General features: G+C 35.0%; 1 protein-coding gene across 3 annotated transcripts in view; it reads right to left on the bottom strand.

Annotated features, from left to right (window-relative positions):
- LOC106666175 (neurexin-2) overlaps positions 1–24,875 on the bottom strand; it is a 167,239-nt gene that overhangs the window by 78,140 nt on the left and 64,224 nt on the right. For all 3 annotated transcript variants that reach the window (XM_024229884.1, XM_024229885.1, XM_024229886.1), the window contains exons 3-5: positions 24,253–24,279; positions 23,042–23,200; positions 22,828–22,980 (exon numbers count right to left, since the gene is read on the bottom strand). In XM_024229884.1, coding sequence (XP_024085652.1) covers positions 22,828–22,980; positions 23,042–23,200; positions 24,253–24,279 — 339 coding nt within the window. The remainder of the gene's footprint in view (positions 1–22,827; positions 22,981–23,041; positions 23,201–24,252; positions 24,280–24,875) is intronic.

Below are 24,875 nucleotides of genomic sequence, written 5' to 3'. Positions count from 1 at the left end.
ATTCTAAAACGGTTGAGAGATCGGGTAATGTGGGAAGGTGATCAATTGAAAGCTTATTAAAATTTCCTATAGATTGCTTTAGGGCGCCGCTCCAGAGCGATTTCCTGGTTCCACAGCTCAATTTGAAGTTTTTCTAAAAGTGTATAAATTGACATGTTTCTGTATTTTTGAATTTACTGATGAATGACTGAAGCTAGGAAAACGTTTAAAAAAGCCATCAAGCATAAAACTTTCTACAAAATGAGACCAGCGGAGGTATTAAAAGGCTGAAAAAATATGCATTTCCATAGATTGGCATTTTTTTTTTGCAAAAATCAATCGTCGGTTTTATTATGGGTAGTGTACTTATCATAAAAATTATAAAAATACTTTTAATGAAGAATATATTTAACAAAACTTTTAACATTTTTTAATTAGGAAGGAGCAGATCTTTTTGAATGAGTATTCACTTCAATTCAAAGTTAAAAGTTTAAGTACCTACTTCAGCATCGTTGAAAATGTTTGGAAGGTTGTGCTGAGAAGTAGCATCAGGTTTCACAATTTAGCTCTATTTGCAGTTGTATATTCTGTTTAAAATGTGTGTGTCGAAGGTGTATATATGTTAACATTTTTGAAATTTGATTGTGTGTGTTTACTTCGTCTCGTTATGTTTTGCTATTACGTGTTTTATGTGCAATTATGACTTTTGTAAAATATGTTTCTCCACGAGGTGGAGCAATACTCCTTTTAATTCTTTAGTTTCTTTAAGATTTCTTCTCACTACTTCTCCATTTTTCTCTTTACTCATCCATATATAAAACAGTTTCGTGTCTGAATGACAGACAATGGACAGACCAAACCGCTGGAGCTAAAGCGTTGAAATTTCGACAGTGCTTGCCACTAATGCACTAAAGTGAAATGATGAACAGAAGAATTTGAGAAACATGACATTATACTAAAAATCCTTACGAGCAGTCTGCTTTGCATTAGAAAGGTACATTAAAGTAGAGTCCCCCTTTTTTTTATAATTTACAATTTTATATAATCAATAAATTTGTAGGTTCAGATAGGGAGTTAGTGTCCAGGTGGATCGAAGTTACGACAGCTCAGCAGGTTCGACCGGCGTTTTGAGCCGAAGGTCGTGGGTTCGAATCCCGGTCGTGAGACTGACTTTTTTACCTCAATCAAGACCTTACATTAGAAGAATAATTAATTGATAGAAGTAACTTGGTCAGTCAGACTACTAAATATAATGGATGTTTAAACATTGCTAGAATATAACAATTTTTAAAAGTAGTTAAGATGCTTTACATCACGTTATAATTGAGTTTTTCGATTTTTATTCGTGCAATTGCAATACTGCAATTATTACAATTAAACCCGTAGTAAATAGATAAAAAAGATTTTAATTTAATTATCTTTGGTAATTACTGTTAGAAAACAGTGAAAGATATGTTAAACATGCAACACCTTCCTGTCAAGCTATTCGCAATACAGCTCCGCCGGTATTTATATTATAAACGTAAAATATTTTTTTTATCTATTTGCAAATGCACATTTGACAATGGAGAGAATGAAGTGTATAAATTAAATTATGCAAATTAAAACAATTAAAAAATTATGACCGGGAGTAGAGGTATGTTAAACCTGCAAGACATTTCGGTTGTGCAGAATGGTACGAGGAACCTTATTCTAACTTATTTACAAATGGGTCTACCCGGTTGGTGGTTCACGGATTTGGACCAAAGTTCCCTTGCTACAATTAATTTAAATTCTTGACAGTAGAATTTGTTTTCCTAAATTGTAAATACATCGTTTATCAATGTATTTCTGGTACAGTTTTGCCAGATGTAGGAAGAGAACGTCCCATAGAAGACACTTGCGGTGAATGAATTACAGTTTGATATGTTTTGCCCTGTTTTACGAGTTAAACTGACGCAATGAATGCGCGATTAGGCGTGCACGGTTTGTGCGGCATTTAAATGAGCCCTTTTAACTACCTTGTTAACCTGTTCTCTATCCAGGTCATTTCGGTCATTTTTCATCGAAAATTCGTTCCCCATAAGCAAACTAATCAGTAATATTTTTATTGTAATCGTTTGCGTGAAATGTTCATCAAATAATGTAATTTCTACGCCAGCGTTTCTGTTTTTCGTAGAATAGTTTGCCATTTTAAGTTCAATCCTGCATTTTTACTCATGGTTATCCTTTGCGATTTATTTTTTATTTCCTCCTTTTGTCCCGGTAGAAGAAATTGAAAAACAATCATGAAAATTAATAAATTATTATCTTGATATAGATGTGCTTTGTGTACATTGTGTTTACAATCTGCTAGACTGTAATATTAGTATTTAGATGTTAAAACTAGTCTTTTACTGGCTTTACAAATGAGTTTAAATTTTATATTAATTATAAAAAAATCTCATATTTTTAAGGTTTGTATCGTAAAATTTTTTATTCCAAAAAATGATACAAATTAAAACCTTTTCGTTATTGGGCGAGCATTGTTTTTTGTGTATTTACGTTACAAGAGATATGGAGAATACAGAAATATGAAGGTGTCTAGTTTCGGTGGCACGTATGTCGTTCTGTTAAACCCATGTTTACACAGTGAAATATTCAATGTTTGGTATTCAAAAATTAATGAAATACATATAAATTTATTACAATAATATTTCAATCGTCACTACACGTGTGCGTATCTTTTTTACAAAATGGTTGCTTTTTTATATTTACCAATCGTATATGAACATTGGTAAAAACAGATTTGATTTGGTTTCATAAATGTTACTTGACATTTTTTTTATATTTTTTTTTATTGGCCTTATGATCTTGCATATTTTAGCCATGGTACGGAATTCTTGTGTGTTCAAATTAGGGGTTATCGGGAAAAAAGGGCCAGAGGCGACGGTGGGAATCGAACCCACGACCGCGGCGTAAGAGTCTCTCATGCTAACCACTCGGCTACCGCGGTCCACACAGGAGATGTTGTTTTATGCATATATATGCACTTAAGTACAGAGACAATTTCATGTTGAATTTATAACTGAAATGTTAACTGTACTTCACCAGAACAGTTTGAGCAGTTTTTTATTTGTTACTCCTTTAATACTTTTAATAAACATTTCTAATTACATAAGGGGATTTTGTTAGGTGTTTAAGGTTTTTTTTTTGTGCAAGTTTATTTATATGAGGTGGATATCTTATTTTTTTAAATACTCTTATTATTATTATTAAATACATTATATTTAGAGGTCTATTGACCAAATTATTGCTTTCCATTAATTAATCTTTTTATATAAGGTTTCACTAACTTCGTGGCCACTTCATAAGTCGCCGAGAATCGTATTCTGATTACACGACATTTGAAAAATGGCAAAAAGGAGGGAAAATTCGAATGGTTGTAGGTTGAGATGAGGATTTGATGTCCGAGTGGATCGAAGTCACGATAGGTCAAGTGGTTAGAGCGGCATATTGAGGTGAAGGTCGTGGGTTCGAATCCTGCTCGTGACACTAACTTTTTCATTTCGACCAAAACCTTACATAAAAAAATGGGATTTTTTGCAAAATTAAATTTTGGAAATAGTTTATTTTAATGAAGAAAAATAACACTTTCTCGTAGATAAAAAGGCTAATTTCAAAAGTTTATCTGCTAGGAGTAATATAATATAAGTATATCTGAATGAATAAACAATTTAATGCTAAGTTCTATCGGGTTTTTATCGATTTAATTTTTTATAGATACAATGTTTTAATGTACGTCTGACCAGTTCATGCCTTTTTATGTGAAAGAAATATGTAAGATCTGAGATAATAAACCGCCATTATTTATTGTTCCGCTGAAATTTAATTTGTCTGTGTTCCGAATAAAGAGGACGGATATCGATTTACAAATTGTTGCCATTAAATATACGACTATATAAAAATGTTTCAAAGCTTTTATAAGAGGGCATTTTTTCATAGCGTCGTTATTTGTTCTACAAGATTAGACGAACAGATAAACAACTGTTTTATTGCTCCCGGTTCAATTGTGGAAAAAGTAAATGACCAGTTGTTTTAACCTTTAAGAAAACAAAGAAAAACGAAACAGCCCCGGGACCAATTGACAAAACACCCGAGTACCAATACGACAACCAAACAAAAACAAACACGATGTTTCGAGAAATGAGAAAAAGCCGTTTGTTTATTTTCTCTCTGAGCACCTTTTGCAAATATCCAACATGTAAAACACATCAGTGACTACAGTGAAATACGAGACAAATATAATAATTTGAAAACATGGCAATAGTCTCGGTACACGATCGATTGTTGAAAAACAATAGTAGTTTAATATTTAGCCTTCAATATAATTTTTTTTGTAATTATTTTGTGATCAGTCTTCTCAAATTCTAACGTTGATTGAAAAAGGATCAGGGATGAGGCGAAGGTAGAGCACTCAATTCTTTGTCGAGCTTCCGGTCAAATTTATTGCCTTCATCAGGGCTCTAAATTACAGAACATTTGACATTAGTACTGTTACCACAAATATGAAAAACAGAGAGAAAAATTTATATAAGATATTCGAATTGGAAATTAAGTAACAGTTGAAGGCATTGTGAGATCGCCCGTCCATAAAAGCAGAGATATTGTATGTATGGCTTTTATGTAATTCTATTATTTAAATAAGGTTATAAAAAGGGTTTGTCATAAATCATAATGGGGTCTTCTAACAAATTGGCATGTATTACCGTATAGTTATCTCCCCGCACACATCCCTTGGACGGGCGTCCTCAAAATGCTTTCAACTGTTTCTCAATTTCCAGGGAAATACACGAACAAAGAAAAGAGGTAGTTATTGCCTTGATACCGGGCCATATAGGCATAGAAGGTAATTAAAACGCCGATCAAACTGCCAAACGAACGGCGATAATGCCACATGACCCGGAAACTCCCGTGAGCCCAGCGGACTCAAAAAATATATGAAGAATCTTTGTTGGAAAGGTTGGCAGAACCGCTGGGACAAAACGACCGACAAATTAAAAGAACTAAAACAGTCGGTCAAACCGTGGGCCATGGATAGTATGAGCAAAACAGAGAGAATAATTACAATTAATTAAGGTTTTTAGTTGAGATGAAAAAAAGTTAATGGCACGAGCTCTACCACTTGAGCTATAGTGACCTTGATCCACTCGGACATCAACTTCCTATCTCAACCCCACCTTATGAGTTTTTCCTCCTTTTTAGATAGGAAGTTGATGTCCGAGTGGATCTAGGTCACGATAGCCGAAGTGGTAGAGTAGCGGCGTATCTAGCCGAACCGAAGATCGTGGGTTCGAATCCCGCTCGTGACACTGACTTTTTTATCTCAACTTAAAACCTTAATCAATTATCGGTTATCTGCAATCGGGGAATGAGCGGAAAAATAACAGCTATTATAATAATTATAAAATAGCGAGATATTTTCAGGCATGTTGAAGATTCATCAGTAAACTGAATTAAATATAGGGAACTGCAATGTAGCGTCAATAAGTGATTATTTCTGGGATAAAAATGATATATTAAGTAGTAAAAACATGGAAAGTTTTAAATTGGAAGCTGTTAAACGGCGTTGACTTGAATGACTAAATTTTGTCAAAAAAACAAATATAAGAGGCGAAAAGTTAAAGAATTATTTCGCGGGTCTGAATGTCCTCAATGAAGATGACGCTATGCCTCCATTTATTAACAAAACCTATTCTACCTAACTATTTCTATTGAACTTATCTTGTATAACTCAGTTCTTCTGCCAAAATTAATGAAATGGCAAAACAGAAAAGTTGAGAGTGCCTCGAACCAGCACATTTTGACCAACATTGTGAATAACGTTAAAATAAGTGCTAGTGCTCAGACAAAATTGCAAGGAAGTTATAAATATGAAACCAAACTTGCAGACTGGGAAAATTAATTTCTTGTATTGACAAAAATATCAAAGATGAACTGTCATGTAGGAGTAAAATAAACCAGGAATTAGAGAACTGTGGTATGTATAATGGACTCGATATTTGAAAATGCTATTACGGAAGAGGAAAGCTGAGATGGTACAAATAGTTTCGTAAAGAAAATACTGAAAGATGTCAGTAATGACAGGATCCCAATATATACGAAAAACTTTGACAATGCGAAGAAATCTGTACTTTACTGGACACCAGAATTCAAACAACAACGATGGAGGGTTAGGCAACTGAAAAGGGTACCAAACATCCATCAATATTGTACATCTTTGGAACACGGAGAGACAAATCGTATTCCATAAAAATGGCTCAAACCAACATGATTAAAAAAAGATAAACTGTTTTCTTGGAAAACTTACTGCAACGTAACTGATAAGTCCGGGGAATACGGTTTACCAAATTGCTTCAGCAAAGATGTTTTATTAATATAAAAAAAGAAGATAGCACTTACATGCAAAATATGGAGAAACCCTTGTTTCTTGATACTTTTTTTCATCTCAACTAAAATCCTTAATTAATTGTAATGAATTAATTGGTCAAGCGGACCACGAAATTAGTGAATTTAGAGAGAATAATGTTAACCCGACTGCGAATAGACCACACGTGGAAGTCTGGCCATCTTGATGGTTGTGTACTGGGACGTTATTTCTACATTTTTAGCCTTCCCACACGTGGTGAAAAGGCTCTGAAACTATCTCATTCACTAAAATTCAATCCTAGCCTTTATGCGGGTTTCAGAGTACTCGATATTCCTCTGAAGACCCGCCCTCTTTCACGCTAATAAATACATCCATACATTACATACAATTAAAATTAATCTAAAATATTAACCTAGGTTGGTGGGTTTATGTAGTACTTGATATTCCACCATAGAACCATCCATGCATACACTACTATCGCACTAATAAATACATTCACTCAAACAGTAACCAATCATTCTGTATTTACAAATGAAAAAAATGCAGAGCCACTGGCACACAGGTCACAACCTCCGCCCATTCACTCTAAAAGATATTATAGCCTAACACTAACCTAAATCGGTGGGTCTGTGGAGTACTCGATATTCCTGCACAACCTACCCATACACACTCACTTTCGCACACACACTGTTACAGTCCAACCTTAGGTGAGGCGACGTTGTGTCGTGTTCTCATCTTAATTGTAATCCTTTGTACATATCATTTTAACAAGCTGTAATTCTAGTCATTAAAGTAATACTTTGTGATAACATATGTTTTTAATGTCAAAAATAGCTATTGTAGTAAGAACAAAAACAGTTGGACTTGTAATTATATGAATTCATTAGAGAGGTAATTTAAAAAAAATGTTATTATCTATATAAATTAAGGCCGTAAGATCATTCAGTTCTCAGGCTTTGACCAGTCGACTCCATTTGTTTTTTCGGCTTCACCCTTTTTCATCATTTTTTTTTATCGTTCGTCTTCGGAAAAAGGTGAGAACTTAGTCGATACTCGGGAAAATCATCATCCCGAGTAACTGGTATCGCCTGTTCTCGAATCAACCACTTCAGTGAGAATCACTGGCAGAAAATCTCGCTGCTCGACCAACAGAAACAGGAACTTCGATCTTCGCTTGAAGGACATCTGGAATTTCACCGTAGGGACTTCGAATCTTTTTCGTCCATCGATCTACCAACGGTGACCCATCATTTATCGACATCGTACTTCAAATATGTATTTATTTTTTTCGTTGTGATTTTGCAAGCTTGCTTAATCGCTTATTTAACAGTTAGTAGTTAGGTAGTTAACACTTATTTTTTGTTAATTTCTGTTCATATTCATATAAAATTGACTAAATTCAACTTAATCTAAGATTATCCGGATCTGGTATTTTTCGTGGTCAACTTTTGTTAATCAATCGATTACAATTCAATTTGCATCGTTTTTTAAAAGTAATTTTCATGATGGCCGCGGATTAATAAATCAGAATCCCTCTGAGAATATCCCTAGAGACGTGACTGATCTATCTTTTATTCACATTACTTACAGGGATATCTTAAAAAGATGTGCTATTTTGAAAGATTCCTTTGCGATGGGACCTGATGGTATACCAGAGATGTTAGTTAAAACTTGCTCTTCATCGATTGCTCTGCCACTTACAATTATTTTTCGAGGTGTATTAGGGAAGGTATCTTTCCCGTTAAATGGAAATATTCTTACGTGGTTCCTTTTTATAAGAAAGGTAATTCCCACTTGATTGTTAATTACAGACCCGTTTGCAAATCTTCTGTTTTCGCCAAGATGTTAGATTCCATTCTTGCTGAGGCCCTTAGCATGGCTTTTCGATCATATGTTAACATCAATCAGCATGGTTTCTTAAGGGGTAGATCCACCAGTACAAATTTATTTCATTATTATGATTTTATTGTTAATTCCCTTGAGAATGGAAATAGTGTTCACGCTGTATATACAGATTTATCTAAGGCCTTCGATAGAATTGACATTGATATTCTTCTGTTTAAGTTGAAAATTCTTGGAGTTGGTGTTTGTTATCCTTCATCGAATCATTTCTATCTGGTCGCTCTTTTTCTGTTCTCATTGATAACTCTGTATCGGATAGGATTTCTACATTTTCTGGCGTACCTCAGGGTTCTCACTCCGGGCCCGTATTATTTCTTGTTTATTTCAATGATGTCTGTAGTATATTCAAGGATTGTAAGTTTTCTTGATTGGCGGATGATTTAAAATTTTTTAATTCAGTGTCTTCTACTCACGACTGTGTTGGTTTACAGAGGGAACTGGACTGCTTCAATAATTGGTGTGAGCAGAATCGTCTTCCTTTGAATATTAACAAATGCAAGGCAATTAAATTTTCTAAAAATATCCGACCTCGTGACTTTGATTGTTTTCAATACTTCGTTGATGGGCAGAGATTGGAAGAGGTTGACACTATCTCCGACCTTGGTGTCGTTTTCAGCAGAAAGGGTGATTTCAGTGACCATATCAAACAGATTCGAGGTAAGGCTCTACGCAATCTTGGCTTTATTACTAGGTTTTCTAGGGATTTTAAAAACATCTTGGCAGTTAAAATATTATATCAATCCCTCGTTCATAGCCATCTGGAATATGCAAGTGTCGTGTGGTCCTCTTACTACGTTGGTCAGATTAGCGACTTGGAAAAAGTACAAAAGAAAGCAACCAGGATAATGGCCTTCAGATTTGGTCTTGCACACCTGAATTCTGGCTTGAGTGGACTGTATTTTTCGATGTTACAGGGGCGATTTCAATAATAATTACAAAATATATGTATAAATTAAATTGGCAACAAGCGTTTCTCACTCACCTCCGGTTAAAGCTTCCTTCGGCGAACGAGGTAAGGGGGGAAACAGGAGGATAAGACGATCGGATTGGGAAAAGGACCATGGACAACCCTTACCTGGGCTTCTAGATGTTACCTCAACCTTTGGCCACAACGATCGGCTGGTCCCAGAAAGAAAAATTATATCAATCCCGATGGCTCGAACAAACAGCCAAGAAAAGGACAAATCGCGTGCGAATCGAGACGAAACAGACTGGGCACTAACGAAGACTCTTAAAGGGGGGGAAAACAATCGGCCCTACGTACGGCCCCCTCTCACCTGTTCCACCTCACACTCTCTCACTCGAAATATACATTCTCATTACCAAAGTAAAATATCTCATTAAATAGGCGCGAACAGGTTTGGTCTTGAGTCGCTTAGCCGTATTTTTGCCGATCTCATTTGGGGTTGGAAATTGTGGAATGGGGCCATTGATATTCTGATCTTACATTTATCGCTATGTGTGCCTCAGCGACCACTTAGGAACCATAATTTGTTCTTTGTTCCACACTACAAAACAGAATATTGACTAAATTCACCCCTACCGAGGATAATGAGATTGCTGAATTATTATTCTAATGAAGATGTATTTCGCGATTCCTTAAATTCAGTTAAAGTTGAATTAAAATGTTTACTTGCCTTGAATCATTAAACCTTGTGTTTTTGTTATTATTGCTTAATTGTTCATTTGTTCTTTTTGTTATGTGCCTTTTTTGACTACTCCTCTTGTAGATTCTTTCTTTTGGAGTTATAATAAATAAATAAATAAATAAATAAAATATTTTGATTTACAAGTTATAATTTAATTCATTATAATTTACTTATTATTTTGTTTGATTATACCCAAGTTGCTATTTTAATTTTAATTTTATTCGGCAGAAGATATTGCATGTTAGTTTTATTGTTATTTCATTTACTTTGTATTCTCACGTCGAAAGATAATATTACATTGCTTCAGATAATTTCCAAAAGGGTTAATAAATTGTTTGTCATATTCAATATTAATTTCATTAACACCTATTCATTGATTTTCATTTTTAATTCATTTTATATTTTATCCGCAACCTCCTAGATCATCCTCATCTTCTCAACCTACATCTGATTTCATTACAGATCGGCATATATCGCACCGGGTAAGGAGATTTGTTCTTTAAATTATTTAGAAAGATCCCCAAGACAACGATATTATACGAATAAAAATGATCCCCTGGTGAGGCGGAAGTATTTTTCTTTAGATGCTTGACGAAGAAATTGAATGTTTTTCGCGGCTTTCAAATTAGCATTCCAACTATGCTACTTGGCTAGATGTACACTAGTTCAAGGGAAAAAAACTATGCTACTAGAAAAAGATGTGGAAAAAAGAAGTGTGAAGTATTAAAAAATAATAAAAACACATTACAAATAGGCCCAATTAAGCCAAAGCCTATTTCGAACACACCTACCAATTACGTTATAAAGGTGTTATACATTTTGAAACAGGTATGCAAAACAGAAATAGCTGCAATAAGAATAAGCTTAACTTGAATGTTTGCAAGTCTGGACTGAGAGGGGTTAATTAAAAAGATATCTCCTCTCACAACGTGGATTAGCCTCTTTTATTTAATCCAGTCATATTTCTAACCGCACAGAACGACACCCCAACATCCGAGTCCCATTCGCTTAGATTTAATTGCACCCCGGGAGAATATCGTTTTTCGCCAGGGACCGGACAACGGGCAGGTGTTTTTCCAGCGGGGGAAAGGAAATTGCACTTGGTTTAACTGGCGGTTTTTACAGAGGAAGGACGGAAAAGCTTTTTGTCTTTTGTGCTAGGTATAATTAAATGAATTGTGATGAGCGAACTTGAACTTTTTTTGTCATTTTCCATCATAACTTGTGTTTATTTGAACCATTATACAACAGAAATGTTATTTTTAGAAACAAATTTTAACTACGTCCGATTTACCAAAAATATAGTATGGAATTACAATTAATTAAGGTTTTTAGTTGAGATAAAAAAGTCAATGGCACGAGCGGGATTCGAACCCACGATCTTCGGCTAGATACACTGCTGCTCTACCACTTGAGCTATCGTGACCTCCATCCACTCGGACACTAACTTCCCTTCTCAACCCCACCTTTTGAATTTTTTATCTCAACTAAAAACTACTCAACTATTGTAATCTATTAATTGGTCAAGCGGACCAGGAAATTAGTGAATTTAATAGTATGAAATATTCTTTTATGGATTTAATTTTTACCCGCATACGAAGAAAATGAAATAAATTGTTATCAACTCTAAGAGAGTTATTTATTCAGAAATCGTGAGATGCGGTCTGTTGTGAAGTAGGTTTCAGAAAAACATTTTCCTTATCGTGCCAACGTTTCGATCTTTATTGAGATCATCTTCAGGGCCTGGGATTTAAACATTGTTTACATTTAACAAATACATGTAGGATGTGGAAAAAAGTGAATTTAAACAATGCAAAATATATTTTTTATATTCAAAGTATTTCTACTCATTCAAAGTTTTTGTCTTCTGTGTAATTGTGCCATTCTTGCGTGTCGTGTTGAGAGTGCCAGTGAGATTTTGCAGTTTTATGTTTATATATGTTGGATTTTGAAGGGGTCGGGAAGGAAGTCGGTATAGAAAAGACATTTTTGTAGAAGGCTTCGGCTTCTTTGAGGTGAAAAGAGACGACGAAGGGAAAAAACCTTGGTAATGGTTCGACTAGATTATCCTTTCAGGATTATATAGAAGGGGATAAATAGGAAAAGGAAAGCTAAATTGTTGAAAAATTAGACTATGTGAAAAATAGTTATTCAGATATCGTGAGATGCGGTCGGGTGTGATGTAGGTTTCAGAAAAACATTTTCTTTATCGTGCCAACGTTTCGATCTTTATTGAGNGAGCCCTGAAGATGATCTCAATAAAGATCGAAACGTTGGCACGATAAAGAAAATGTTTTTCTGAAACCTACATCACACCAGACCGCACCTCACGATTTCTGAATAATCATTAGTAATAGTGGATGGTGTTAGTGTTGAGTTGTAGTTGTTGATTATTCTGTTAATTATGTGTTTAGGGTAGAGATTGTTATGGAGGATCTGGCTGTATATCTTTATTTTCTTGTGGTGAAATGATTTTTGGCTTAGGGTAATCATTCTGTTAAGTAACCATTTGGCCGTGTTTATTATTGTATGAAGAGGATGGTGAGATGTAAAGTTGAGGTAGCGTTCTGTGTTTCTTGGTTTTTGATACCAACCTGTGATTAATGTGCCATCTGGTTGTTTTATTACGATTGTATCTAAAAATGGTATTGTTTTGTTGTTTTCGATTTCATGTGTAAATTCTAGGCGTGGGTGAAAGCTATTAATTGTATCTAATGTAGTTTGAATTTGATCTGTCGAAATTGCTATCAATATATCATCTAGGTATTTAGTTAGGAAGGGTAATGTGAAAGGAAGTTGTGGTATGACTGTATTTAATAGATGTGTCATGATTATGTCTGCACGTATCGGGCCTAGGTTGCTACCCATGGCTATATATCGCCCTGAAGATGATCTCAATAATGATCGAAACGTTGGCACGATAAAGAAAATGTTTTCCTGAAACCTACATCACACCAGACCGCATCTCACGATTTCTGAATAATTATCGATTAACGGTCACTAACCACCACACATAAGAGAGTTATGTTAGTAAAAGTTATCTTTTTATTTTCAGGCTACTCGAAATATTCAATTTTTAAATGTATTTTTCTTTCTTGTTTATTTCTGCGAATATATCTTTTACATCAAGCCCTGAGGTGAGTTTTATTTTGTTTATCCCGCTTGTTTTCTATGCCTGATCAAGATAAAAATATTTATAATGGAAAATGAAGTCCTCACTGGAAGTTCGCTACCATTGTCGACGAATAAAAAATGCATAATTTTGTTTTAATTTTGTAAATCTTAGAACTGTCTCTGAATAAACTAAGCACCTAGATTTAACCCTTGACAAAAGCAAAATTGGAGAATAGAAATGGTGAATGATGGAGTAAGTGCGGTGTTCAATCCTTTTTTAAAAAAGATAGTTCCTACTCACAGTAAGTACTACTCACATACTGCGAGTAGGAACTATCTTTAAAAAATTAGAGAATTGCACAACATAAAGCAGAGATTCTGCAGGAAAAATTGAGAATAAATCCCAGAGGGGGAGGTATTGATTATAACTCACTAAGTTTAGACCACTGGTCTCATATGTAGTTATAGTATAGTCGATAAAAATATTGCCTAATAAAATACAAAAAAATTGAAGTCTTCAGAGACAATCGTGTCTAAGTATAAAAAGGACGATACCTAATTGTACCAAAACAGGTATCTAACAGCATACGATCTCCCTCACACATTCCAGTACAACAGATTGTTTTCGAAAGTTCCAATTTTCGCCTGAGATCCAAATCATACAACCAGATCTAAGGAGAAGTGACCACAAAATGCTGGATAAAATTAAAATAAATATAATGGCTATAACGGTACCGTAGAAAATGACAACTGAATGATGACATACCCAACCAAGTAGATAATGGAAATCTTTGAAAGAATTGCACTCTAAGTTTCAGAAACGGGTGCTAATATTGTACACTGATGTCTCAAAAATTGACTAGGGTGTAGGTGTACGGGCCGAATTACACTGTGACAAAACCCTTGGACTTGTTCAAACTATCTTCTAACCTGATGCCCATCCAGTACAACTCTGTGCTGAAGAATTGATAGAGAAGAAAATGAAAGGTGTAAAGATCTACCTTCTTTCGGACTGTCAGACATCTATAAAGGCACTAAATCCGTGTGATTTTAGATACAAACTAGACAGAGAAGGCCTAAATTTCCAAAATGTTCTAGGAAAGCACAACCAAGTTACTTTAAAGTTGGTTTTGGGATATGACTAACAAATTAGTAAAGAAGGGGCAGACTCTCTCATTGATTTGGAACCACAACTAGGCCACCGTAGTGTGTGCTAGAGTTGGAGCTGGAAAAATGGCTCGAAAAAGAAAAGAGCAAACGCAGGAAAAACACCAGGTCTTAGGCAAGCCGAGAGTATTACTTCTCCTCCTCAGCAGGCATGATTTGTAGAAAACAAATAGGTTTCTATACTGTCGGCTACTGTCCTATAACTACAACCAAAAGAAATTGGCGAAGTAGAGACAAAAACTTGCCAACTCTGTGAGAACATACATTTGTGAATGTAAGGTACTAGCACTTACATCGAATAGTCTTAGTAAGGTTTACACCAAGAAAAATACGAGAAGCGTACCGAGTAAAGTGCACTTTTTCTTACAAACGTGCACCGCATAGTCATAATAATAGGTTATTTGGAGATCGTGAGATGCGGATCGTGCACTCTCAACACGACCCACAAGAATGACATATCTACACAGAAAACCAACACTTTGAGCCCTGAAGATGATCTCAATAAAGATCGAAACGTAGGTACGATGCCTACCTAAAACCTACATCGCACCAGACCGCATCTCACGTTCTCCAAATAAACATTAACTAACAGTCACTAAACACTACACATAATTAATAGGGTTTTCACTATGGACTAGGAAGTTGGATAGATATTTTGTGTTCCATTATAAAAAGAAAAAAAATGGCAGATCGATGTCAGTCCGCACCAACATCTATCAGTGTGAAACATTTTATCAGCCCACAATTTACTGAACTTCATGCTTCATCTGTAATTCAAAAAAATAATAATAAACGAATTTGTGGCCTCTTGCATTTTGCCCTACCTGTACAACAAAAAAGTAGCTTAAAAGTGGAACAGTAAAAATAAATTACAATTAATTAAGGTTTTTAGTTGAGATAAAAAAGTCAATGGCACGAGCGGGATTCGAACCCACGATCTTCGGCTAGATACGCCGCTGCTCTACCACTTGAGCTATCGTGACCTCGGATACTAACTTCCCATCTCAACCCCATCGAGGTCACGATAGATCGAGTGGTAGAGCAGCGGCGTATCTAGCCGAAGATCGTGGGTTCGAATCCCGCTCGTGATATTGCCTTTTTTCTCTCAACTAAAAACCTTAATTAATTGTAATATGTTAATTGTTAAAGCGAACCACGAAATTAGTGAATTTAGTAAAAATAAAGTAAAGTAATTCCTGACACACGGTAGAAGTGCAACTACCACTGGGGTTCCTAGTGGAGGGATCAAACATGTTTACAACACTTTTACATGTCATTACCAACTAAAATTAAATTGGCTGTGCCCAGATTCGAACCGTGGTGGTTAGTGCGTAAAATACAAGTCAAATATTGAACATTATATTCTACAGATATTTATGAAAACGTTTCAGATAACTAAGAGCCTTTTTTCGTCCAAACTAAGGGAAATTAAATTGATAACACCTCTAATTTGCTAGGAGTACGGCGTAAATTTGTTGAAAAAGATAGACAATTAGTGAATGAATAGAGAATTAATTTAAGTAATTGAGGGATTTATTTTTAAGACATGATTTAGTCAAGAACATGTTCTTGATTGCACAATCAACAATCAATCAATTGTAACTTATTTATTTGAGCTTTCTGTAGGAAGATAATTGTCCTTTGATTTTTTTTTTGCTTGTGCATGATTTTGGCACTGATCTATTGTGAACGATCTGCTTTTGGATTTAGTGTTTTTAAGTTTGTGAGATAAAATTGGCAGTCATGGATCTAGTGTCCCGGCCTCCCTTTTACCTTTTTTTAGTATTAAGCTTTTTTACACAAATATAAAAAAACCGTGCTTTTATTTATTTTAATTGCCCTAGAGCGTTTTCCCAGTTTACTCTTAACGACTTGTTTAAAGTAGACTTGATGAAATTCTGTATAATTTATATGGACGAAGAAAAGGATGTAAAAAACGAAATTTCACGGCAGTTTGCACAGGTTCGGCTCAAGAGCGGAAAAAATTACGAAATACAATTATGGCAGCCTTGTAAAAGTTGATAGAATAATTTAGCTACTCGTCTCTTATTTATTGACAACCCTTAAATAATAAATCCGGACTGGAAAGGGTAAAGGGCGTTTGTCTGAAGTGAGAAAAAAAAGTTTTAAGAAAAGACGGGTTGAAGTTAAAATAAATTAAATTCTAGTGACACTCAACTTGAGGAGCCTGTTACAATAACAAGCCCGTTTTATTGAACGTATATTCAAGTAACGTTTTCCACTTTGAAAAGTCAGGAATGTAATAAAGTAATATATTAAGCAGGATCGTTTTTTGCTAAACACTTATTTACACTCGAAGTAAAAATAATCAGTTATGAATTAATGATGTTTTATATGCTTTCAAGAATACATATCTTACAGCTAAGAAATTGAAGAAACAAAACATACAATCCTTGCTTAAAATAACTCAAATAATAATTAATAAATGTATGTAATCTACATAAGTATAAAAGAAAGTTAAGTAATGCCGCACACTTACAACACAAATAATAATTAATGTAGTAATTACTTAAAATACTATAACACAGTAACATCGTACAAAATAATTTATGTAGTACAATATATAATATAAATATAAACTTTTAAATTATATAAAAATTGATGATTGATTCATTTATGAATGATTGTCGGCACCAATTCCTGCGAATTTTGTTTACAGTTCCTTCATCCTTTCTGCCTCTATCCTTGCCCTACTTTGACCTTTTTCTCGTTCTCTCGTTTCCGACTGCAGTTTGTAGCTGGAGTCTTGCTTCGGAACGGTTTTGCTTCCGAATTTTGGCAATTTTCCAGCTAGCTCCAAACCATTTCCCTTCTGATATCCTAACACACTCCGTGGCTTACCCACATTTACCTCGATTTCCTCTCCCCAATTTCTATTCACTTAGTCTCATTTTATCCAAATTGCTCCTTGCTTTATCTATTCTCTTTTTCCCAATTTTTCCCTTCCTCTTTTTCTTTACTCGCAGGGGGCAAGATTACGAAAAAAGTAACGCGAATGCCACGACATGAGCCCTCAGCCAGCATACTTTGCATCACGCAGGGTTCGGACCTCCAGTCAAGGATCAGTTAACTTATGTCTTTTTCTTTGACCACAGTTTATTCCAGAGTATTTAGCTCCCCTGGTGACAGAGTGAACTTCTGTCTTCGGTGACAAAAATGATAGAGAATTTCTTATGGAAGATTCTCGTTCGTTGTTTTTCGGATAATTTTATTTGAGTTATTGTTTTGGATTTGTTTATATGAATTTGTAATGTTAATTAAGGCTCACTTCGCGGGGCCGCGGTAGCCGAGTGGTTAAGGCGTCAGATCCCGCGGTCGTGGACCGTCGCCTATGGATTTTTTTCTGACGTCTAAGGAGACCGGTAGCCGCAATTGAAAGAAACTGACACGGCATTCTTCAATGGAAGGGGCGGGACCAGATCTCAGCGACCCTGAATTTGGTCCCAACCCCCTTCAAAAATGAGTTTCTTCCATGGAAGAACACCGGCACACTGGGGGCTCAAATTCACACTTGTGTTGCGAGCCCCCCCCCCCAAAGTGGAGCTAGGGATAAAATACAATAAGCTGTACAGCTGCGGGCTCAGGGGAACTCCTTCAGTTCTTGGTATCCATTGGGGAAAAAAAGGGCTCACTTCGACCATACAAACAGATATTTTAAAAAAAAAGTGTTAAAGCTGGATTCATTGCTACCTCTAATTTGCTAAACAGATAGTTTTTAAATCTCTTCAGTAGACCATTGTAATTCTGCATGATCGTTTGTGGGGTTTAAATAGAACTAGACCGAAAAATAAAAGTCCACGTGACTCTGGTTTTTTTAAAATCTAAACTTTTTATCTAAACTATTACTACCAAATTTATTCGGTGGGTAGGAAGCTGAAGCCAAAAGTACGATACGAATATATCTCAATACTTTCTATTAATTATTATTTTATCTGAGGTTTTTGTTAAGATCAAAAAGTTAGTGACACGAGCGAGATTCGAACCCACGGACCTTCGACTAAATACGCAGCTGCTCTAACCTCTTGAATTAGCATGACTTCGATCCACTCGGGCACCAACTTTTTTATCTCAACCAAGACGTGAGATAAAAAGAATAATTAATACCCAGTAACATCAAATTGTTAGATGGAGTGAGAAGACTTCAAATATTATGATGTTGAAAAAAAGGTCTTAAAAAAGTTATAAACGTCTAGTTTTAGGTATTCTAGTTTACGGTAATTACAATCTTATTTTATATGTGTGGTGATTAGTTAGTCGATGATTATTCGGAAATCGTGAGATGCGGTCTGGTGTGACGTAGGTTTCAGAAAAACATTTTCTTTATCGTGCCAACGTTTCGATCTTTATTGAGATCCTCTTCAGAGCCTGGGATTTACAAACATTGTTTACATTTAACAAATGCATGTAGGATGTGGAAAAACGTGAATTCCTACAATGCAAAAAATATTTTTCATAGTGAGACAGTGAATATTGGGTGATTTGAAATTTATGTACAACTGTAAGTGTGTTTAAAAAATTAGGCATTATTATAATTTAAATATAAAATCTTTGGTTTTTTTGGTTTTTAATAAAACGAACAGACTGGATGGATATGATTAAAAATAAAAAATAAATGTCTGCTCTTGTCAGTATCCGTTTTTAACAAACCCGTAATTAAAAAGTTCCTTAAAGGGCGGAAGTTGGTTCAAATATAATTTAACTAATGTTCGATGGCGGCACTAATTAAAAATCAAAGAGTTGATGTTGGTCGTTATTTCTACCCGAGGTGGAACCAGGTGGCTGCGCATACTCATCAATCATGTTTTCTACACTTCCTTGTTTATATGAGAAAAGTTTAAGAAGCCGCTATAAGGGTTTCCCATATGGGAAGAAGTTTGATATCTTGAGTGTGTTTAATTTTCGTTGGAATGGGCGTGACAGCGACTTTGTTTTGAATTTTGAGTGACATACCTTTGTGTTTTGTTCGTTCCAAAATATATGTATAGACTCGAAAGTAAAGTAAATGAGACAAACTGCCATTATATTAGCTTGAAAAAAATGAAATAGATTTTTTCGTCGAAGAAAGTTGATAGGAACAAAACTGAAATCGATCCTATTGAAAGAAAGAAATACCTGAACGATCATCCAAATTATATCAATCGCACCAAAACCAACATCTATCATCTATTCAAAATCACACTTTTCTCATCTTTCCTGGAGTTTCAAGTTTCTTTTTATCCACTTAGGGGTAACATCTCCATGACGGCAATTCCTCCGACCGGTGGACGCTGAATTAACAAACATCGGTTGGGGTAACATCGCCCAGTTACTTACGTTTCAGCGATTGTTTATTCAATCAAGTTAATTTACTCGGGATTAACAAGCCCCAGCAGGACAAGCGGCCCTACCATATAAACATTCCTTTGTGGTTAATTTAAAGTACACTATGAAATATTTGCAGAACCGTTTTTAACAACAGTAAAACTTAATTTTACTGGTTGAACAAGAAATCAAATAATAGAAAACCAGTATTTAAAACGTGTAATATTTAGTGACCGTTAATTAGTGATTATTTACAGATCGTGACATGCGGTCTGGTGTGATGTAGTTTAGAAAAATATTTTCTTTGTCGTGCCGTTTCCATCTATTTATGTAAGGTTCTGGTCGAAATGAAAAAGTTAGCGCCACGAGCTGGATTCGAACGAAGATTATACGATATTTGAAAATGGCAAAAAGAAGGGAAAATTAAGGTTGTAGGTTGAGATGGGGAGTTGGTCTCCGAGTGGTCGAAGTCACGACAGCTCAAGTAGAGCAGCGGCGTATTTAGCAGAAGGTCGTGGGTACAAATCGCGCTCGTGGCACTAACTTTTTCATTTTGACCAAAACCTTACATAAAAACATCAATTAATTGAAGTAATTTGGTCAATAGACCACTAAATATAATGGGTTTCCATCTATATTGAGATTATCTCCAAGGCTTAGGATTTATAAACATTGCTTATATTATAGAAATGAATTTATTCCTTTAATTTATGTATATTTATGTATATATATAATTTATGTGTATATAATTTCATATATTTGAATAAATGAATTTATAAAACGATGTACACATTACATTTTAGGAAGTTTTAGGTTTAATCAAAGTATTTGTACTCAAAGTGTGTGTTTTTTGTGTAGTCGTGTCAATGTTGTGTGTCGTGTAGAGAGTGTTAGTGAGATTTTAAATTTTTGTTTGTGTATATATGTTGGATTTTGAAGGAGAGGGAAAAAAAGTCCTTTTCGATCAGTTTTCAGCCACACTTGCGCAAATACATACATTTATACAAATAAAAAGGAAAAGAGCCACGTGTGATGATTTATGTATGATGTCTTTAGGCCTAGTACGCACTGGGATTCTTTGAGTCGACTCTTTGAATCTCAGGAGAGTCTCGGCTGCGTCTAGCCTGAGTCCGGGCTGCCCCGAATCATTTTTACGATGAATCTGGTGTATTGCGGGCTATCATTTTCGGACTCTTTTGAATCCCATCCGATGTGGGAATCTTTGACTCAATGTTGCGCAACATTTGCCAGTGCGGACGTGAATCGGAACAAGCGTTCTTGCTTCATTTGTTTAGTTGACGTTGTCGTGAGTGTTTTCTTGAAGATTTTGACAGTGTCTTGTAAAAAGGTATGTTGTGGAGTACCGAGTTGACATTACAATTTATCGAAGACATGCATGTGTTTGTGGAATCATTCACGGAATACAGAAATCTGGAATTGAAATGCCAAACATTGAACGGCTTAGCCTAAAAATTCAGTGTTTCCGTCTCGGAAATTGAAAAAAAGTACACACTTTAAAAGGACAGTTCCGTTGTATGGGCTTGTATACGAGTCCCCACTCGCTAAGAACCGGAGAGAGGCAGCTCAGATAGATTCTCGAAAGTTGGTATCTTTCTTGGAAATGACCGCCAAATTTCATTAAAATGGTTTCAAAATCGGTCGGGGACATCCTCAAAAAATTTCTGAACCCTTCGCCATCATTTAATCTCAACGTGTCCAAAAGATTTTTCCCGTGCTGATTCCCGCCGTGAAATATTTGCCGAACCCACCGTCAATGTGGGCGTTTTTTAATGCATACCCGATTGGATTCACTACGTACAATGCAAAAAAGAGCAAGGGAAATTCCTGAGAGAGCTAGTTCCCTCGTCATTTTCGCAGGCACTGATGAATGTGAACTGAATCTTGGTCTGGACACAGTTCTTTGTCGAGGCTACTACGACTCTGCCCCGCAACATGAATCGATTCAAAGAATCTCAGTGCGTACTAGGATTACGGAAAAAATGTCAGAATTCTATTTTTTTAGGAAAGAATAATATTCTTTTACTTTTATGTAAAAAAATGATGTAAAAAAAATCCTGGTATAGTTACGGGACTGAGAGCGAGATTATGCGGACGAGGATGATCGGTAACGATCAAATACAGGTTCATCACCCGCAGACCACTCAAAAAATATCATAAGTAATCTTCAATTATTTTATTTTTATGTTTATATTTATTATTACATATTTTTACTATCAATTTAAAATATATAAGTATTTGTTTATATTTGTCACGTTTCGATTTGAATGTACCGCCATGCCCCTCCACACACATCTGACAGTGAAAGGAGTAGGGGCTAGGAAAGGGCTATTTTTTGAGTAAAAAAACAACAATACCCTTTCTGTCCTCCATGGGTTACGAGCTGTTTATGTGTAATTAAGAAAATTTGGTGTGCACACAATTCAAGTGAGTAAATTTTATATTTTGACGTCAAAAAACTAAAAATAATAATTGTATTTTAATTTAAAAAATATATTTTTATAAAAAAAACTAAAAGTGATCACATTTGATTTTAAAAGTTATGTTAAAATATTAATTGTATTTTCTAATTGGTGGTCAAAAATTAATAATAATAACAATAATAATATTGTAATTTCCTTTACTCTTACTTTTCTTTATAAAACGAGAATTAACGTCGATTTTAAAATTAATGTTTGTAGATTCTGAAATAGGTTTTATTATAGAATAAAATATTCTTTAAATTAAAAATAATAATTAATAAAGAAATTAGAATCTTTTTGAAAATAAATGGTAATAAAAGATTTAAATTTAATTAATATTTTGGTCTCGTATTTAGTTTGGTTTGAATTGAATATTGGAATTTTGTATATTAAAAAAAGGTGCCTGATCAATAAATTAAATTATTGTAGTCAGGTCCGATCATAAGAAAACCTCTGGGACCTTGTTTTCGGTTCTCCGAATTCAGGGTTGGGCACAAAACAGAGACGCGCTTACATATTTATAGGCTTTGTTTAAGTTAATATATTTTAGTACAGACTTGTTTTTACGTGAATGGTTTATTTAAGTAAATATGATGTCGGAATTAAATTATTTGATTATTTTATTACAGTTGGTAACTTTGAACATTATCGACTCAATGTTTGGTTTTGAAACGTTACCATGAAAAAACTTCATCCTTGGTTGGAAAATGAGTAATTTCTTTATAGCTTTAAAAGTTTCAAAGCTGCATATGTAAAGTTTTAATGTATGTAGTTTCGGCCATATTGTGTCGAGTCAAACTTGACTATAGTTGATAACAGCACTTACCAGATGCGAAGCCGAGGTTGTAAACGTGATCGGGTCGGCGGCTTCAACTTCCTGGCACATGAAGTCCACTTGGCCGGCGATTCCGACCAGTTTGCTTCCCGTCCTTGCCAACTCGACGAGATTCAATTTAAGCGTATCAGCGTTAAATTCGACCTGTAACGTTTAAATATTAAAATTTTATCCGTTTTGATGTATTAAAAAAAATTTTTTTTACCTTTCTCAGACATCCTATGAAGTTGTTGTGAACTTTGGAGCCCATAAGGGTCAGGACGTTTTCCGTCCCGCCGACGTAAGCTTTGGACGATGAGAGCATCGTGAATGTCCCGGCTGTGTTTGAATGTTCGGCGTAAACTCCATCTACTACTAATGAAAGCTAAACAAAAAAACAAATCTAGTTTCTAACAAGAATTATTGGAAATTCTACTCAAACAATATTTAACAAGACTTTTTATGTTCAACTTTAGCTGTAGTACTCGAGGAAAATACGTAAGTTCAAGTAAACCATCATTTCATTTATTGCAACATCTAAAAAGGTTATGAGGAAGTTGAATCCCCTGTTATAAAATTAGTACAATAACATCCAGAAGTTGAGTTTTGAAACGGATTGAATGTTTACTCCGACGTAGTTTGAAACTCAATTAGTGAGGTGAATCAAATAAATTTGAGCATCGAAAAAAGTTTTCCAGAGTAGAAATTGCTTCTCGGAGTTTTTTGAACAACGGCTTTTTGCATTTTTTGCCAATTTAAAGTCATTTTCTGAAATGTTTGATAATCCACGAAAAAAAATTTCATGGCCTTTTACCAATATCCATATTAATTGACCAAAGTAAGTACATGCAAAATAAACTTTTTGTTTTTTATTAAGGGGATGATTTTAGTTTTCCAGTTGGCTTTATTGAAATCACAACTTTTTTCGACTCTATGCCAAGAATGTTTTAAATCATTATGATAAGTCATATTGCATGACTAGAACGACTTTGAAAGGTATTCCTAGTTTATTGTAATCGAACTTTCTGTTCTTCATATCCTCGTTTGTCTGTCTGCAGAATTTTGGCATTTTGCCATCTTCAGTGTTGGGTCTGTGTGATTTTTCTGAAGTCAAGGCTTTTTAATAAGGCAGTGAGTGGTGGCGTGTGTAGGAGTTATTGTTTGTCGGTGCCATTGGTAGTTTAGACTCAAACAAAAGCACACCAAAATGATCGTTAACGACCAAATTTCTTCAGCTCACAGACCGAGAGAACTCATAGTAATTATTTTAATAAATACGAATTGCATGGCCCATTTGTGCTACTATTTGTCATTTTATTTTTTTTTTACATTGCCAACTACTAATATATAAAATATAAATTGCAGGACTGCAATACACAACCAAAATATACTATTACTACCTAAAAAAAATTCTAGGTTTATAAAGTCAATACTCACCCTGCAAAAGCTTGTTACAGCCGAGATCTGTAACAGAAAGGAAAAGCAAAGATTAGTTTACGGTTTGATACATTTTTGATCCAAACTGTGATTACAGGCGATAGGAAAGAGGGCGAAGAAAAACTCGGCCCTTGAAGAACAGTTGTCCGTTATAAAGTATGGCAAGTGAACCGTTGTACTTCACCAATAAGAGAGAAAAAAGTGCTGTTGATTTAGATTTGTGGTGCAGTCTACTTGCCCACTCCGCCTGATCGAATCCGGCACAAACCAATTGCCTGATCAAATATAGTCCCAGACGGAATGGCAATTTCTACTTTTCTTGTAACTCATTTTTTTATATTTTGACAGGATTGCTTTTTTTTGGATTTATTCGTCCGATTCTATTACTTTTTATCTATTTTTGTGATTTCTGAGTTCAGCTTGGCCGCGTTCCAGAATAATTTGAATAACATCTGCCACGCTTTTTGATTCTAACAAGAGGAATACCAGTTTGGTATGTCACGAATTTGGACCGTACGTTTCGCGTGATTCTACACTCCAAATATCGGACATGTACTTATTGCGAATAAGCCCTGGTTTGATTAAAAAAGTATTCAAATAAATTCAATATTTTTCGTGGTCCA

This window comes from Cimex lectularius, unplaced genomic scaffold (genome assembly GCF_000648675.2).
Source record: "Cimex lectularius strain Harlan isolate CLEC.00 unplaced genomic scaffold, Clec_2.1 scaffold162, whole genome shotgun sequence".
NCBI classification, from domain to species: Eukaryota; Metazoa; Arthropoda; class Insecta; order Hemiptera; family Cimicidae; genus Cimex; species Cimex lectularius.
Note: the sequence above shows the minus strand (reverse complement) of the source record. Positions and strands in the feature narration are given on the sequence as shown.